The 19,571-nt window shown below is 39.4% G+C and overlaps 1 protein-coding gene across 3 annotated transcripts in view; it reads left to right on the forward strand.

Annotated features, from left to right (window-relative positions):
• The window catches only part of usp54b (ubiquitin specific peptidase 54b), a 108,347-nt gene that overhangs the window by 41,038 nt on the left and 47,738 nt on the right, over positions 1-19,571 (forward strand). For all 3 annotated transcript variants that reach the window (XR_005993489.1, XM_041816126.1, XM_041816127.1), the window contains 4 exons: positions 7,276-7,410; positions 10,934-11,047; positions 13,990-14,072; positions 15,832-15,937. Coding sequence is in view for 2 of the 3 variants with exons in the window: in XM_041816126.1 (XP_041672060.1) it covers positions 7,276-7,410; positions 10,934-11,047; positions 13,990-14,072; positions 15,832-15,937 (438 nt within the window). In the remaining variant the exon portion in view is untranslated. The remainder of the gene's footprint in view (positions 1-7,275; positions 7,411-10,933; positions 11,048-13,989; positions 14,073-15,831; positions 15,938-19,571) is intronic.

Below are 19,571 nucleotides of genomic sequence, written 5' to 3' on the forward strand. Positions count from 1 at the left end.
TGTTTAGTTTGTTTCCTTTGTCTTTATTGTCCCATGACTTTTTAAAATTCAAGTGACATTGCTGCAGCACGCATGTTCTTAAAGCCCAGGTCATCCTGCAAAAAGGATGTTTCGAGCTTGACTGTGAACCACGGGGTTGATGTTTTACATTTTTTTATATATAAAGCCAAAGCATGAAGGAAAGGAAACTGGCACTCAAACCTGTGCTGGCTACAGTGGCTCACATTAAAGAGCTTTTTCAAAGCATAGGCTCTTTCATGAAGGGCTCATCATCACTCAGTTTCTCACCCTACAAGGTTTTTGGTTGATTGCACATCACTTTAAAAGCAGGCTTGTCAGAATTTTTTTTATATATATTTAAGGAGCACAGCCACCTGACTTGATGATGCCAGTCTGCTGGACTGACTTTTTGTTAAAATGTTACAATGTCATTTAGCAGGCGCTTTTGTCCAGAGCGATGATTTGTGATATTGATCACCTCCATGCCAGGTAAATCTGTTAAACTGTGGTAAAAATCACTTTTTTGTCAAGTGTAGGGAGCATACTTTATGTATGTATAAATTTTCTGATGATAATTGCAGCAAAGAGATCAATTTAAAGACTAACTTTCCTCCAGTTCCATTCATTCCTAACGGCTGTCCCCTACTTCCTTACCCCCAATGGATATTTGGGATCATATGATTGCAAACAACCTATACCAGCTTCCAGTACAAATAAACCCCACCCACAGCTACCGCCTTGTTCTCCTAAAATGATACTGATTGGTCGGACCTGTTATAGGCAGTCGTTTCAGTTTGGATCTTTGCAAAATGAATCAGCCTGATGACAGACATGGAACATGGATAATCCATCTGCTCTGCAAGGTTACTGATAATTGGTAAACCCCTGAAATTAAGACAGAACTTACAGATAGCTGGTGCAACAGGCCACTTAAACAATGCTTTTCCCATCTGCTGTTAGTTATCCTGCTTTATTCCCTACTGTTGCATAAAAAATGGGCTACTATGCACCAGGCACTTTCCCCCAGTAAATAACCAGCACAATAAAGCACTTAATAAAATACTTCTAGTTTGAATTACTGCTGTGTTCCAGCAGCTGCAGAAAGAAAGAAACGAGCAGGAGCTGAAGACGTGAAACACCACGAGTCCCTAATAATGAACGAGCCGTATGCAGCTCTGCCTGAACCATTTGTTGCATCGATGATGACAAATATGTGTCTGAGTGGAGGGAAGTGTTGTGTGTAATGTGCTTTAGTGTAGTAGTGTGTAGCAGTGACGATGTGTGTGTTCTGTCTCCTGCGCTTCCCTGTAATTAATTGGCTGACTGAAAGCGCTGAGCTAGCAGAGCCCACGCTGGGATGCTACACACAGGAGCACACACACCTACGCATGCATACAAATCTTACTTGCATGCTGCACACGTTAGGCTGTTACACACATGCACCTTGAGATGCTCGCAAATCTTTCCCAGCATACAGGGGTGCTCCTCATACACAGGCTTGTGCGAGACAGGTGTGGGCGTACAAATCAAAGGTATTGTCGACGTGTTAAGTGTTCACATTTTGCTGTCAGATTTCATTAAGCATCCTGTCAGCGCCTCTCCTTTGTCAAAAAACCAACAGATGTAATGTTGTTGTTACGGTGCGATTGTAGCTACGGTCCCCACGGCGAGAAAGATTAAAGTGTTTGAATAACTGAGCGAGACAGGCACCAAATGAACTTTAACAGCGTTTTTAAAAAATCCATTCAAGAGCAGGGCGAAGATAAGTGATGATTATGGGTGCTTTTATTTTGGAGGGATTGAATGTTGGTGTTTAACTGCAGCAGATAAAGACGCTCGCCCTTGTAGTAAACAGAAGTTCAGAGGCTGCCTGTGGCTATCCCTCTAGAAATCACTGCAACACTTTATCTCTCTTTGAACGGCACACACACATGAACAAACACAGGAGAAAAAGAAAGGGAAAGAAAGACGGATGATTGTGGGAGTTGCTCCTCTCTTACACTTCTCACACATACATCCCTCTGCCTCATCCCTCCCTGTTCTCCTCCCCCCCTTTCCTCCTCCACCCTCTCTCTCTGTAGGGTATATTCCCCCTCTATTCTCCTTGGCGCATTGCTGCAGTCAGCACAGCCACCATAACACACACTCACAGACACACCTACTCACAAAAACACACACATATTGCTTGAATAGTCCCTTTTCCTATTCTCTTTCCTCTCTCTCTCTCTCTCTCTCTCTCATCCACTGTACCCCCATCAGTAGGACTGCATTACCTTTCCCATTGCCAGCTCTCAGCCACACTCTCACACCGAGGCCTATTGTTTTATAACACTTCCACTCAGTGCGATCACAGCCACTTTATTGCTTCCAAAATGTTAAATATGGATTTAAAATGATCAAATCAGGAAAATAAAGCTGCAGGACTTTCAAGAAGGGAGGGTGTGTGCGTCTCTGAATTCCTCATAGATCAGTGGAGATAAGATTTTGAACCCTCTGTAACTTATTATGAGCTCTTGGTCAGGTTCAGCAGAAGAGGTGAAGTGACGGCTGCCACAACAGGTGTTGCAACTTTATTTTCCAACTCTGTTTTGCTGGATTTTGCTCTAAATTTGCTGCAAATATTTTCCATCTTTGATTAGATAATTCATAATTAATACATTCCCTAAAAAGGTGATACTTTTATAGAATTTTTAGAATATATTCTGTCAAAGCAGGGATGCACAATATTGCATCTTTATCAATATCTGATATGCTGATCTTTTCATATTTATTGTAGCCGATAGCAACATAGATACTGACATCTAAATATACAGGTGCATCTAAAAAAATGAATATCATGCAAAAGTTCATATTTAAATGTCAGAAAATTACATTTCCATATATTTTAAAAATTTCCAAGACTTTTGTGTTGATTCTTGTTGATTACTTACAGCTCCAAAAAATCTAAAAATCCAAAATCTCAAAAATTTTGAATATTGTGGAAATGTCTAATGTAAAGGTTTCTCTCACTCTGGTTCAGTACACACGACTACAATCATGAGGAAGACTACTGACCTGACTTTTATCCAGAGGACTATCATTGACACACGGAGGGTAAGCCACAGAAGGTCATCGCTGAAAGAGCAGGCTGTTCTCACAAGCTGTATCAAAGCATATTCATGGAAAGTTGACTGGAAGGGAAAAGTGTGTTAAGAAAGGAGCACAAGCAACAGGGATGAGCTCTGCCTTCAGAGGACTGTCAAACAAAGCAGTTTTAAGAACTCCTTGAAGAAGTCCTTGCTTTGTACACTGGGGCACTGTCATGTTGGAATAAAAAAGGGTCTTCCCCAAACTGTTGCCACAATGTTGGAATCATATCATCTTCCAAAATGTCTTGCTGTGCAGAACCATTTAGATGGTCCTTCACTGGAGATAAAAGGCCAGGCCCAAACCCTAAAAACAGCCCGAACCATTATCCTCCTCCACTAACCTTCACATTTGGTACAATGCAGCTAAGCAAGTAATGTTGTCCATCCGACTGCCAAACAGAGAAGTGTGATTTGTCACTCCACACAAGATGTTTTTAATCTAGTGTCTGTGTACTTTACACCACTCCATTCGATACTTAGCATTGGACTTGGTGATGTGAGACTTGTATGTGGCTGCTCGCCATGGAAACCCATTCTACGAAGCTCCTGTCTCACAGTTTTTGTGTCTAAATTAATGCCAGTAGAGGTTCAGAGCAATTCAGATATTGAATTGTTCGAGCATTGGCGACTTTTATGTACCATGCGCCGTAGCAGTCATTGACCTGCTCTGTGATTTAACATGGTCGTCCACTTTGTGGCTGAGTTGCTGGTGTTCCTAAACGCTTCCACTTTCTGATAACATCATTTACAGTTGACTGTGGAGTATCTAGCTGGGATGAAATTTCCTGAACCGTCTTATAGCAAAGATGGCATCCATCGCAGTATCACGCTTTAGGTCACTGAGCTCTTCACAATGACCTATTTTGTATCACAAATGGAGACTGCATGGCTAGGTGCTTGATTTTATACACCTGTGGTAAGAGGTCTGATAGGCTGCCTGAAATAAGACTGAATGCTTGACCAAAGGGTCAAAAGTGTTTATTATCGACTATAAGAAAAGTGTACTCAAAATATCTGAAAATGCATTGTTAGGTGAAGCCTTTTGTGCAACTGATGTTACTGAACAGGCTCTATAAACCATCATGCATTTCACTAAAAGAAAAAAAACAATATCATGTTATCAGATGCCCATAAAACAACCCTAGCAGTGTCTGAAAGTGTGTTTTTTTTATATACAAGACAAGCTTGCTATTTGTCTCTTACATATAGTTGTCTACATTAAACCAATGAGTTTAGACCCAGCCTTGGTAATATATTTAGAAATTGTGTATTTGGTTACTACATTATTTTCAATTTAAAATACGCATTTATGGGCAACATTTCGGTTTGTGATTGGGTTATCAGTCAAACTATCCATGAGACATGAATTCCTGCTGGAGCAGAAAACCAGCAGAGAGACACCCAAACTCCAGCATGTCACTGAGTAGTGAGGGTCAAAAATAATGCCTTGGTTCTCTCTCTCTGTGGCTGACAAGTCTTAGAACCCAAAAATAAGGTCATTTTTATCCGTTGGCGATGTGGAGAGAGTAGCCATGCTTTTATCTCTGCCCTCTCAGACGTCTGAACTCAGTCAGGAGTCACTCTAATGGCCTCTGCTTGAACTGGATACAACTTTTATACTCATGTCTAGACTTAAATAAGTGCAATCTAAGCCTGTGCTATGTGATAGGACTACTACTACTACTACTACTCCCAGCACTGCTGCTACAACTGCTACCACCAGCACTATGTGTGAGGATAAATAAAGCTAGAGAGCTCAAGGCTATGTCTGCTCTGAGGTTGTCAAAATTAGACACATTTTAACTTCAAATTCTGATGTTTTTAATCTCAGAGAAAAGGAGCTGAATTTTCCCTTTATCTCTCTGTGTCAGGGTGATGTAGTGCAGTACTAATCTTAATCCACTACTGACATGGTACCAGTACCAACACCAGGAACTAATTACATCAATGCTTCATTTTGGTACCCCACTGAGACACCTGCCACCCCAAATGAAAGACAAGAAATAGGTTATGGAATTAGTATGATTTAGGTGCACTCAATTTATATCAGCTGAGCATAAATGTGTTTAATGGTTTTACTGTCTGGAGGGATGTCTTCCCTCTGTACTAGTCCTTCTGAGGTCAGCTATGTAAGCTTTGTATTCAGGTTATCTATGCAGCTCAGTTAGCTTTAGCTACGTTTGCTAAAGCTCAATTGCTAAAGCTAACTTAGCTATGGATAATGGAGCTATACAGCTAATGTAGCTTAAGCTAAGCTCACAAAGCAGCTATGTAAGATATGTAGATACATTATCTATGCAGCTACATTAGCTTAGGCTAGGTCTTCAAAAGCTCACATTGCCAAAGCTAACTGAGCTTCATCGGCTTATGTAGTAACTTTAATTATGTAGCTAGTGTAACAATGTCAGCTTTAGCCAAAGCGAAAGTAGCTAAAGTAAGCCACCATATGTGTCAGCTTTTATAAAATGGGTCTATACATAATTTGATTCCAGATTAACCTCTGACATTATTCTCTCTAGAGTGGTGCAGTTGCAGTTGCAATTTTATAGCCAAAACCCAGAAGTTAGCATCGCATGCATTCCCTCAGTGGCAAGCCTATGGGATTTTTCAATGTTTTTTTTTATTATTGCTGAAAATAAAGTATTTGTCCAATAAAAGTTTATAAAACTTGAATGTTTTGTTCATGAAAACAATCTCCATAAATTAATAATAAAAGCATCACCTTTGGTTTGTACATATAATTGATAAAAGTTGAAAGTTTACATCATGCACATAGCTAAAGCAGGTCATCATGTGTAACTTCTTTTAAAACAGGTCTGATTTAATTCTAGATTAGACCTCTGACCTTATCCTCAGTTTTATTAATGGAATGTTTCTTAGTCTGTTATGTTTGCATTGTGGTCAGTTCATGAATGTAAGTGCCAGACTTTGTTTATGAATAAAGTTTGATTTTATTTTTTTTAAATCTTCAACTGAAAGTACGTAGAACCTGCAAATTACAGCAGTTCTTTTCTGAGACACATGGTGTCTCCAATGAACGGTCATCAAAGATGAACGATCTTCAGCTACTGTCCCACATATATCTCCCACACACTTTCATTATCGTTTATGACTCTGTTTACTGTCTTCTTTTCTAAATAAAGGCAAAAGAAGCCCAAACATATATCTTTAGCAAAATTAGATTCCATCACCAGAACGATGAAAAGAACCGTTAATGATACCCAACACCTCTCAAGCGTAGGGATTGTGCATTTAATGAAATGGCATGACAAGTTAATGCCATGCTACAGGGTTGATCTTTTCTCCATTTGCCATTTAAAAAATGCATAACTTCAAAGACTGTTCTTTGTATGAAGTAAAAGTTATGAAAACGGTGCTTTGCTAATTGAATGCTACTGATAACGTCATATTTCAGTATTATTTAAAAAATATTATAAACAACAAAACATCTATACGCAACCTCTGCATACACAAGTGTGCTTGAGTAACATGTTAATGACATGAAAGCAGATCAGTAGGGAAGAGGGGAGCCAAGGATCCATTGCTTCTAGGCATGATATGAAACAATCATACTTAATGTGAAAACACCCTTATGGTGTATTATAGAATCTTTCTCCTCCACATACCGACGGATCCTCTTCTCCTCTCTTTAACACTGCCCTGAAAACACATTTCTTTGGCCCATCTTTCTCTTTGACCGCCCTGCAACAGTTTGATTCTGTTTCTATTTCACCGCTACAAAGCACTATGAGAGCTGTTTTTGTTGAAGAAAAGTGCACTACAAACGGCATTTATTATTGATACACTGTGATATTGAGGCCAGCGGCACTGCGAAGCCCGGCCGTGGCGTTTGTTTCAGTCCGGTGTGCGTTTGTCGAGCAGCACTTTGGTTTCTGACACTCTGACAACTAGTTCTACTGTTTGTGTTTTATGGGTCAGTTGACAGAACATGATGCTGATTTAGAGCTTTCAGGGGTTTTTCTTTCAGTCTGAGAGAAATGAAGTCATAAACAAACGTATGTGTGTGCATTATACGAGTTTCCCCTCCAACAATGCAGGAGCCATAGAATTTATGGCACGGTGTATATTTGTTGCACTGAAGTAAAGAATTAATGGATTTCTTTGTGTTTTTTTTCTGTGTCTGCAGAGTATCTTTGCTCAGTTCCAGTTCAGCAGTGAGCGTGTCCTGCCATCAGATGCACTGCGGAGCGCTTTGGCCAAGACTTTCCAAGACGAGCAGCGCTTTCAGTTAGGGATCATGGACGACGCTGCCGAGTGCTTTGTGAGTATGAAACACAACACGGCCTTACACATACAAATGTTGGGATACAATACTTTGTTTTATCAAATCTCTGTAACTTTGAAGTAGTAGAGAACAGCCTTTTTAATAACACAGTTTCAATGCTCTCTGCGTCAGGAAATAATAGCCTATCCTGGCTGTGTTTTTCAAAAAGGGGCCCATGGAGGGTCGAGGAAACTTGTAAGAAATTTGTGCATTTCAGTATTGGAATATCCAAGGTTTGAGATGCACTTTTGATATCTGTTTTTCATCTAAAAAGTTGGCTGCATCATATAGGTTCTCCGCAAATGATGTCATGCAACAGCAGATGTCACCTCTTGGGGGGCAAGTCGTGATTATTACATCGTGAAACATTACCTCAAAAGCCATGTTTGAGCTGTTCATGACTATGCCAACTGTTCCAAGTGCGAAAATATGAGCATTCTATATTCTTAAGCTACTTTGTGTCCCGAAAGTACTAAAATATCTAAAACATTTAAAAACTCACAAAGAAATGGAAGTGGGCAGAAATAAAAAAGGCCTCCATCTAAAGCCTGGATCAACAGTGTCACACAACACTTGTGTGTTGTCTGTTTCCACGAAATCCATGGTATAGTGCAACTCTGATCTTATCATGTTTCATCAGTTGATGAACATCCATGGGTGTAGCACAGGGGGAGCAAAAGGGTACTGGTTACCCAGGCGGAGGAAGGGGCCCATGAGAAGCTTGCAATGAAAAGTGTGTTTTTTATTTTTTCTTAATAATTAGTGTCATTAATGAATCAAAAGTCACTAAATGAATCGGTCAGCAGACTAAAATTTGTTTCAAATAGAGTAAAATACAATACTGGGGGGGCCCCTGCTCCTCTCTTAAAAATGTCCAAATGGTGTAGCCGAGCGCTGCGAAATAATGCAAGTAAATTGTATTTGACCATAGTAAAAATATTGCTCATAAACTGGGAAATTTTGGTTCATAAATATTTGTAAAAATGATGCACCATTTGTTGCTTGTCTAGCTAGTTAAAGGAGGCCCTGTGTAATATTCTTTCTGGGGGCCCTAAATCCATAACTATGCCCCTGTGTACATCTCACCATCCTCCAGCCTTGCTAATTGCGATCCAGATCATTTGGTTCAGCTCAGTAGGGTTGGTTGTTTGGCTCTCAAATGGCTCTTCATGTGGTACCAGTTTGACTTTTTAAATGTGGATTAAATAATGGAAAGAATGGAGTAAAGGAAAATTTGACTCAAACACGAGCTAGCTGAAAAAAAGAGCTATTTCATAGCGCTGGCCCATTCATGAACGGCTCATCATCACTTGGTTACTCACCCCATGAGGTCTATTCAGTTGATGGTATGTCACTGTTGAAATTAAAACATTTTTGTGACAAAATGGGGATTTTTTTATATGCTAAAGAGTCTCCTCTACCCAAGATTATTATAGTTAACTGAAACTAACTAAATAACTAAAACTAAAATGTAAAAATCATTTTAGTTAACTGAAACTAAATAACAACTAAGCTTTCAAAAGACAACGAAAATGAACTTAAACTAAATCCTGTGCTCAGAAAACTGACTAAATTAAATTAAGACAAAATCTCCTAAGTTTTAGTATTTGACAGCAGCATAAAGACTGACATGTATGCACATGCCTGAAGAGAGCAAAATCCCCTGATTTGATTGGAGAAGACCTCACACAATGGTAATTTTTGGTTTAAGTTTATATAAACATCAAATTGAATAAATGAAATGAAAAGTGATGAGCCCTTTTGGATCTTGGCCCTGACAGGTATCCGACGTTGCTGAAAAAAACTAAAACTGACACTAAAACTAATTAAAAACAAACTAAAACAAAGCATTTTTGCAAAATACAAAATAAACTAAACTAACAACCCAGTAGGAAAAAACATTTAAAATTAAACTGAAATGTAAAATAAAAGGTAAAAATGAAATTAAAACATAAAATAATGAAAAACCCCAAACTATTACAACCTTGCCTCTACCCTCTGAGCTCAATACATCTTTCTACATGACGCTAGATGCTAAGGTCTGCAGGACTGAGTATTTGTGGTGCTGTTCAACTGCACGCCAGGTTAACATGTAGGAAAAAAAACACTTTTTTGGTAAGGTATAGGGATTGTACTCAGTGTGTAGAATCTTTCTGATGATAATTGCAGCGTAGAGATTCTTAAGCTTTTAATTCCTAACTTTCCTCTGTTCCAATCATTCCCAATGGCTGACCCCAGCTTCCTACGCTGAACAGACATTCAGAATTACATGCTTGCATACAACCTCTGATATCGCAGGTTTTATGGTGTATCCATTTAGAAAAGAACTATTACTTCATATCTGTAATCTAGGTGTTCTTTCTCTATGCCAGGAGCATTTACCATTGTTTTACTCACAGATTGCTATTGATCAGTCTGAGGTTTAGTGCCTCACATAGAATCCGTCCATCATGAGCTCCTCACTCATTCAGAGGCTTTAGTATTCATCTCAGTCTTTCAAAACCAGTGAAAAATCCTCACAGGAGCTCTAAGAGTATTTGTATCATGTTAATGTGTGATACAGCAGATCTTTTTTTCTTAAGTTTATTTGACATATCAGCTTTGGTTAAATGATTATTTTGCTGCAGTCATAGCTTAGCCAAACTGGCTAATTCAATTTTAATAGTTTGAAATTTTTGTATGACTTTTCCTTTATACGTTGTTAAATTTTATAAAGGTTTATAAAAGAGACAGAGTTTTACTATTCAATCTGGTCGTTCTCTTCTTCAAATCAGCCAGAAGGCAGTCACGATGTTACTCATCTTCAGTGACTCATATTGCAGATTAATGGTTTGAAAACATGGCTCAGCTTGACTGCGCTCTATAGACTCTTTACTGCTGTACTGCAGATTTTCTTTTGACTTTATTTACTTTTACTTTTATCCTTTTTTGATTTCTATGACAAATGATGGTCACATTGACGTGAAACACTAAGCTCTTTTAAAGTCTTATGAACATGTGTCGTATGTTTTGTCATTAAATTTGTTTCCTCAGAAGATCTTCACCATAGACTTTTTCTGCAGTGAGAGCTCTGCATCCTGAAATCTTGATGTCTCAGTTTGGAATTAACTTTATGAATAATTGAAGGGGGAAATTAAGAAAAGAAAGCGTCATTAGTCACAGGTTTTATATTGAAATGTCTTTACACTTCTTCATTAGCGTCCTCTCTCTCTCGCTCGCTCTTTTTCTGCCTTAGAAACCTCCACAGTGTGTGTTCGTGTGCATGTTTTATGTGTGTGCATGCGAGGCTCTGTCTGATCGATTGGTAGTAAATGTGTTCAGTCAGGGAATCCGTCGGCTTCTTATGAAATATAGATGCTGCTCCCACGGTCAGATTAACAAGAGCACCAACAGAGAGGAGCGATCAAACACTCACACCACACTCACACAAGCTCTATATGTGTATACAATACAAACAAGCACATATGGCGGCATAACACACAGCAAACACATTAATCTGTTTCCTCCTCTTGTTTCTCAGGAGAACCTCTTGATGCGTATCCACTTTCACATCAGTGCGGAGAGCAGAGAGGACATCTGCACCGCCAAACACTGCATCCCACACCAGAAGTTTGCCATGACTCTGTTTGAACAGGTATAAAGCTGCTTGAACACCCACAGTTAGCAGCAGTGCTAACTTTGTTGTCTAGCTTTTTTAGGTACAGAAACATAACTGGAAAATAAATGAAATCAGTATCCATCATATTTGAAAAACTGTGTTTTCTATCTGGATCATTTTGAGAAGATTTTCTAAAACACTGCCGTGTCCATCCTTTGGCCAGGTTGGCCAGTCTTAGAGCAAAACTCAAACCCACAATGCTTTGTGACACTCCTTTTCCCATCAAAGAACCTTTCCGTTATCAATATAGATAAATACTTATTCGTTTTTATTATCAAAAAATTTTTTAAAATAGAAGTCAAAACACAGTGCTTTGATGATTATTTATGGGCATGACTTTTCAAAAACTTTCAGTAAAGGTGACTGGACAAATTTTCTGTCTAACATTCATTACGGGCCAATCAAAGTGTCCAGTCAAAATGAGGTAGTGGACATGCAATGCTCAAGTAACCCAGGAGTGTCAAACTCAATCACAGCAGGGGTCGTGTTCTTGATCTAGGTCTAATCTGAGAGTGTAACAGGTCAACATCTAGTCATTAACTGTCAACCTAATTTTCACCAGAAATGAATTATGGGAAAAAATGTAGCACTGGTGAATATGATTTTGAGATTTTAAAAAGTCAAAAATGTAAAGTTTAAAGGCTCAAGTAATATGGAACAATATATGGAATAGAAAGTCACAATCTTGTTTTAAATGTCAGAATATGAGTTAAAATTTTAAATTGTGAGTCCTAAAGGTCAAAATATGGGATTAAAAGTCAAATTTAGGAGTTTCAAAGGTCAAAACATGAGATAAAATCTGAACTAATGAGCTATAAGGTCAAAATAGGACTTGTTTTTATTTTTATTTTTTTAGAGTGTCCCTAATACACTGCTGTAATAATGGATAGTTTAAACATGCATCTTTTATCAAAAAAAGGTCAGTCCTAGGGGGACTTTGCTTAGATATGAGTAAGAGGGGCCCTAAGGGAAAAAGGTTGGGAACCTCTGGTTTAAGTCATAACTGTGATATGCATAATTGAAAATATGAATTGAAAACACATATTAGTTTCTTTCCTACATTCCTGACTTTTTATCTAATTATTTTCACTTTTTACTTTTTCACATTTTTATGACTTGACAAGGATATATTAAGTCATTAAAGTTTACAGATTTCTATAGTGGAGGAAATCTGTGGACCTCATACCAGTGGACCAGTTATAATAAAAATGTATATGATATTGCGGGCCGGATATATCTCTATTATGGGCCAGATTTGGCACCCCGGTCTTGAGTTGGACAGCCCTGTAGTAACCTGAGTTGGACAGGCTGGCACCATTGTAGTTTGTGAACAGTGGAGCTTGTTTGTGGATAAAACTCATGCAGAGGCTGGTCGGGAGAAGATTAGAAATATCTTCTCTGGGGCGCACAGATAGCCTAGCAGTCTACGGCGCTACCCATGTACGCAGGTGGCCCGGATTTGAATCTGGCCTTTACCACATGTCTCTCCACACTCTCTCCCATTTCTGACCCTATCCACTATCCTCCTCTATGTAATAAAGGCATGAAAAGCCCAAAAATAAATTTAAAAAAGAAAAGAAAATATCTTCTTCAAGAAATGCTACTGCTCTTCTCTAGACAATAGAGCAGATCGATCCAAACAGCTGGAAAAATGTGCAAATTATGCGTTAACTTTAGAATAAAAAAGTATCTTCAGTATAGTAACTCCAGAATACAACGCAATGCATCGACTCCCAATGGCAAATCATCACTAAATCAATATTACATCTCATCCTGCAGCACAAGCAAAAGGTCACTGGGAGGTCAGTGAGTCACAGAGCTACAATGGCACAAGTGATGAAGTAAACTTTTGAGGTGGAAAACTACAGAATTTTACAAGAAACCACACATCCTTTGTAGAAAATATTAATATTAACCTGTAACTTCGTAACTTACTCAGCCATGGTGGAAGCTACAAAATCATGGAATTATGTCAAAATGAACAGCAAAAAGGCAAAATAAACCGCTGCTGACATAGAATCCCTGCATGGACTCACAGATCTCTTGTGATCTCTTCCCTCTTGTCTCATGTTGATCAGGGTTGCATTGCATAGCTCTAAACAGCGAAACTGGTGCTGCAGAGCATGGCACAGCAGGTGTATTTAGAAATTACGTGTTTGTCTGTAACTATCATAAACTCATGCGGAAGCATGTTGGGAGGAGAGCGACAACATCTTTTCCATCATGAAAAGCTTTAAGTGCTTTCTTTGCTCTTTATTTAATAAAGAAATGTGATAAAACTGCCGCTACACTACAGCTCGCCAGAGCTAATCACTTCACCGGAGGCAGCCATTGCTATTGTCTTCCAGTACAACAAAACCCCGCCCACCTTGTTCTCCTCAAATGCTGCTGATTGGTCAGATCCGTTTTCATACCTGGCACTATTGCTTCAGACTGGAGCTGTGTAAGATGAATCTGCCTGATGACAGACATGGAATCTGGCCAATCCATCTGCTTTGCAAGGTTAAAAATTACATGGGCCCATCCAAAACTGTAACCCTGGCGCTGCGCCTGGTCAAAGATAATGTTGAAGTAAGCACTTGTAACATGCTCCACTGCTGTGCAGATAATTTAGGCAGATGTTAGTCAAAATCTGATGGGCCATTCCCTCACAGTCAGAGAAATGCTCTGAGTAGATATATGATCTGTTCTTCAGATTTAATATTGTTTTAAAGGTTCATTTCACTCATATTTTAGTGGAATGTTTACCTGACATTTAAGCTTGCTTCCATGTATGTATTTGTTACCATTTCAAGCCAAATTTTCTGACATTAAAGAGCTGTTGCATAACATTTTTTGGCTGCAGTTGAAAAACATGAAGTGACACGCAAACATTTTGACGCCCAGTGACTAATCTGAGGATGTGTTTGTGTTTGCAGTGCGTGTGTAACAGCTGTGGAGCCACATCAGACCCCTTGCCCTTCATTCAGATGGTTCATTACATCTCCACTACATCCCTCTGGTAAGACCAGACACACACCTACACATACACATCTACACACATACTGCAGTAAATCTGGCAGCAAGCTGAGGCTGGGTGGCAGTAAAGGAAGGTACAGCGTGTTCTCTTCTTCTTCCCTGCACGGGTCCCTGCTGAACACCGAGCTCACGCATGCACACAAACTCACCGATTATGCTCACACGCACTTTTATGTTCATGCATATGGAAGAGCAGGTGAGCTCGAGCATAATTTCTCTCCGATATTCAGGTAGACGGTGGCTTAAGCCAACGTATGCAGGACGTAGAAGGCATGTGAGCATCCTTAGAGCTGTTACATAAAATGCATACACTCCAGTCAATGAAATAAGGAACAGGGGAAGTAATCAATCAGCTGTTTGATTCAGAGGACCCAGGGGGCGACATAAATCTATAAGTGGAACACTGGGTCGGAAAGAGGCTGAACGAGAGGGAAATAAGAGGATATTTCACTCCATATCCCTTTTGGAAATGAAACACGGCAGAGGAAATCGAGGGATAAACGTGGGGGCAAAAGTACAAATAAACACGCGGAGTAGAGGTAGTTTTGGGGCACAGCGGTGCATCCCGCTCTCTGTTTGTGCCTGTTAGCACTGCCAAGCTATTTTTACCCTTAGTGAAGCCTGTTGTTTACAGACGAGATCGCAGAATATGCAAAAGTCAACATGAGTAAGATTATCAGAGGGCAACAAAAAAACAAAACAAACGTCTGGTTCAGGCACGATTCGGAGGAAAGCAAACAAAGGAACAAGTGTTGTTTTTTCTGCTTTCGTGGCCAAGCGAGGGGATAAAACAGAGGGGGGGAGAGAGCAAAGAGAAGAGGTCGAGTTCATTTCAGGCTAATGGATGGGGTGAGAGGAAGAAAGTGGAGGAAAGGGGGAGGAGGAGGAATTTTGAAAATCATCGTTCTTAAAGGAATACTTCCAGAAAAAAAGGACAAAAAAGAAACAACATTGCTGATTCATGCAGAATAGTCACATGCATGGCACAGTGTGCACAAGTTCATTTGGTATTCGCAGATTATAATAATGTGTGTTCAAGCTTGTCCTTCGGAGGACGATTTGACTTAAAACTGATAAATATAGCTCAGTCTTAAAGTGTCATCTTGCTAAAGTTTGCTGAAGGAGATTGCTTCAGAAATACAGTGTGTTCTGCAGTTTTCATCATTTAGACGGACTGCTCCTTTAATAATCGCAACAATAATAATGTTCCTTTACTACTTGTGCTCCCTGTAGGAACATTGTCTTTTAGCTTAACCACTTTAGGAAGGTCAGAGATCATAATCTGCTCAACAGGATTTAAAACTTGCTCAGAGGGAATCTTTTTTTTTTTTTTAACAGCCCTAACGACTGTATAATCTAGATTTGCTAGTACTTTTTTCTTTTTTCTATCCCCTTTTGTTTTATTTTCTTAATTAAAGCAGATGAGAAAAAGCCTGGGGGAGCAACTCAGTCTGTGCAGTGAATGGTTGCCTAAGCAATATGCAAAGTGAGTGGACAAAACACTGCAGAATTCAAAGCATTTTAACTGATTTTCAGCCAGAAATACGACAGAAAATGAAACAATTGTTTGCAGATTAACGCACAGCGTTGCGAAACGGCAGAACTTTACAAGTTTAAAGAATGGAGACAATGTTTCTGGGGCCAACAAGTCACTATCAGGCTGAACAATGGATGGTTCTCCTATTTAGAAAAGCTTTTCTCACAATCATAGAGTTTGTAATGTTTTTGTTTGGATGCTGCAGTAACCAGGCAGTGAGGATGCTGGAGTGCAGAGAGAAACCCACACCGGACATGTTTGGAGAGCTGCTCCGCAATGCCAGCAACATGGGAGACCTGCGCAACTGCCCTGTAAGAGCACACACACTCCAATATAACACACAGCACATGGTACTAACTGGGCTTTTTATCCCCTTTCATTTCCATTTATTGTTTTTTCAGTGAATCTGCTGTGAGTTCACTTTTGTGTTTGAGCAAAGAAATGGAAAATCTGCAAATTTAATTCTAAATATCTACACATGGAGAGATGAAAGAAACAATAAAAGTAAAAGCAGCTTGAAAATTACATTTTGAGAATATAATCTGCAGTGTAACCACTTTGGTAGTTTCATCATGTCTACTTTGTTTTTTCTCCCTTTTCTTTCTTGGTGCATCTGTGTTACATAATCAGCAACTCATTTGCATTTCCCTCCCATTTTTTCTCTCTTCACTTTCTATTACCGGAAGCATTTTATGAGTTGTCGTCATCAGCCTTCGTTTACAGTTAAACAAAGCGATCATCATTTTCCTGCAGCAGGAAACAACAAATGTTTAATAGCGGAGGGGGAATCTTATTAACCAAATAGTCTTGTTCTTTAAAACCTACAGGGCCTACAAAAAGTACCCCCCCCTTCTTTATTGGTTTTATAAATAATCATGTTCAATATAATTTGGCTATTTTGACAGAAAAAAAAAACAGCAAAACCTCTTTAATGTCAAAGTGAAAACTGATTTCTACAAAACAATGTCAATTACATAAAGATATGTGAGGTAAAATAAGTGACAGCATAAATATTCCCACCCTTTAAAGTGACTGACCTAATTCAGCAAAGTCCAGCCAATTTGCGCTAATTGTCACCTGAGTGCAGTGAATGTGTCTTAAATGATTGTAGTATAAAGACACCTGTGTCTGGAAGGTCCAGACACTGGTCAGTCAGTATTCCTGGCAACCATTACACTATGAAGACAAAAGAACACCCAAGAAACTCAGAGTAAAGGTAATTGAAAAGTATAAGTCAGAGGATGGATACAAAAAAATTCCAAGACACTGACCATCCTCTGGAGTTCATTTAAATTTATCTTCCAACATGGAAGGAATTTGACACATGTGAGATGGGGAGAGACTCTGCATACAACAAAATTGGCCCAGGTTCTTCACCAGTCAAAGCTTTAAGGGAGAGTGGCAAAGAGAAAGCCGCAGTTGAAGAAAACTCATTAAATCTTGACTAGAGTTCACCAAAGACAACAAGGTGAATGTTCTGGAGTTGCCAAGTCAAACCCCAGACCTCAATCTTAAAGGGGACATATTATGCAAAAATCACTTTTTCAGGCTTTTCTAGCACTAATATGTGCCCCTGGCCTGTCCACACTCTAACGAATTGCAGTAAATTTACGAGGAAATTTCAACAGTAAGATCCCGCTATGTTTAAATACAGGACAACCCTGTATAATAATGGTTTAGAAAGTATTTTACTGTATTACTGCTTCAAGGAAAGAAAATGGTAATTTCTTGTATTTTTTGCATTGCATTTTGGGAACAAGAAGGTGAGAGCACATGCTTGGAAGGAGAGTGAAGTTAGAAATCGCATTGTTATCCAACTCCATCCTAACAATAAACAGGTTCATGCCTTACTGCTTTGCTAGTTAGAATAGGCAAAAACCATCACTTACTAAGTTTGAGGTCATTTGTAAGATTAACATTAGCTAGAGTTTGACATGACGCACAAACACCGCAGGCACACAGAGTGAGTAAATTCTTTGCCAGCTAATATTAGCTTGATCTTAACAGTTGCTAAAAATTGAATTCAGTTAATTCATTTAATGTATTATTACCTCTGCCAAGGAGGTTATGTTATTGGCAGGGTTTGTTTGTTTGTTAATTTGTTAGTATGTTTGTTAGCAACATAACTCAAAAAGTTATGGATGGATTTTGATGAAATTTTCAGGAAATGTCACAAATGGCATAAGGAAGAAGTGATTAGAATTTGGAAGTGATCCGGATCACCGTATGGATCCAGGAATTTTTTAAAGGATTCTTTACTATTAGGAGATAGGTCTAATGGCGGAGGTCTGCGCTGTTACCACTTTACACCAGGAGATGGCGGACATGAGTACCTTCAATCCCAGCAGCCTTTTGGGTGTGCTTTTATTCAAAGTTTTGGAGTTTATAGAGTTTGAAAGACGCACGCCCGGTCGAGGAGATGAGTTGAGTGTAAAAGAGAGAAGGACAGCGAATTGTGGCGAGAATACTCACAGTGCTGGGAGGAATAGAGGAATATTCAGCCTCTGCCATGACTTTCAGTCGTCCGGTGAGACCATGGGTGAGACTGTCAGTGCATCTGTTGGCACTGGCAGGCAACGCTTCTGCCATGACAATCCACCTGTAGCAAAGCCGATGGTTTGCCTCACCGTGTTTCCACCCCACTGGGGAGGGAGTAATCGGCGAATGCCACGGTGGGGGGCATATGGGACCGGATCCAGGAATTTTTTAAAGGATTCTTCACTATTGGGAGATAGGGCTAAGGGCTAAGGGCTAGGTCTGTGATCTCCAAGTGCTTTTTTAGTTTGTCAATTTGCTAGAAGGAAATGAATTCACAGCAAGGTGTAGTATTTTGCTATAATTCACAGTAAAAATCTGCAAATATATCTCTTAAGAAAAATTGTAAATAAATGATCATAAACTGCTAATCTTTTCAACAGCATTTTCCTGTTAATGTTTAAAATAACAGCTTTTTGCTGTATTTATAAAAACAGCAGCAAACTGTAAATTTCAGCAACAGCAACATACCGTTAATTTTAAAGTAACTTCCTGGCAACCCAGTTGTTTACTGTTTTTTAACAGGGGGAATTTCTAAGAGTGCACAATCCCCTCAAGTACCAGAAAAATCCATTCCCTCTCCTCCTGTCTTTCTCCACCTTTTAGAAAATGTGTGCTGAAACAAGCCGTTCTCAGATTTTACACCTTGAGACCTCACATGGGGTGTAAGCACCCGCCTCCAGGTTTGGTTGGCCCTCCCCCACTTGGAGGAAAGTTCCACCCTCTTCTATTGATCCTCTCAGCTATCAGCTGTGATGCTGGATAGCTCAGTGGGTTACCCTGCTGACTACAGTCTGGGAGACCGATGGTTTGAATCCCAGTCAGGCCCTAAACTTTGGACAAAAGTGTCTGTAACATTGTAACATCAGGAATGCTACATCCATTTCCTGAGAGGGGTGTATTCAGGGGTGGAGTTAGACAGCTAATTACCATTTAAAGCCATAGACACAGAAATGGCTCGTTCTGAGAAGGGCTGAAACAGAGGGGTTTTTAGACATGCAAAAATCCAATACTGGAGTGTTTTTCCAGCAACAAACTTCACAGGCATGTTTTGGGGACCTCTGAGACCAATATAAACTTGTCTTAAAAGGGTAAAATATGTCCCCTTTAAAGAATATTTGTGGTTGAACTTGAAAAGGCTGTTCATGCCTGGTACCTGTGCAACCTGACATAACTTGAGCAGTTTTGCAAAGAAGAATGGAGTCAAATTGCAAGGTTCAGATGTGCAAGCCTGATTGAGACCTATCCACACATACTCAGTGCTGTGATTGCAGGCAAAGGGCATCCACTCAATACTGACTTGAAGGGGGTGAATATTTATGCAGTCACTTCTACATTACATAATATTGTTTGACATTGCCTAGTCTGTTTTTACTTCGACATGAAAGAGTATTTTTGGTCAAAAAAGTC

Source organism: Cheilinus undulatus, linkage group 20, assembly GCF_018320785.1.
Source record: "Cheilinus undulatus linkage group 20, ASM1832078v1, whole genome shotgun sequence".
Taxonomy (NCBI): Eukaryota; Metazoa; Chordata; class Actinopteri; order Labriformes; family Labridae; genus Cheilinus; species Cheilinus undulatus.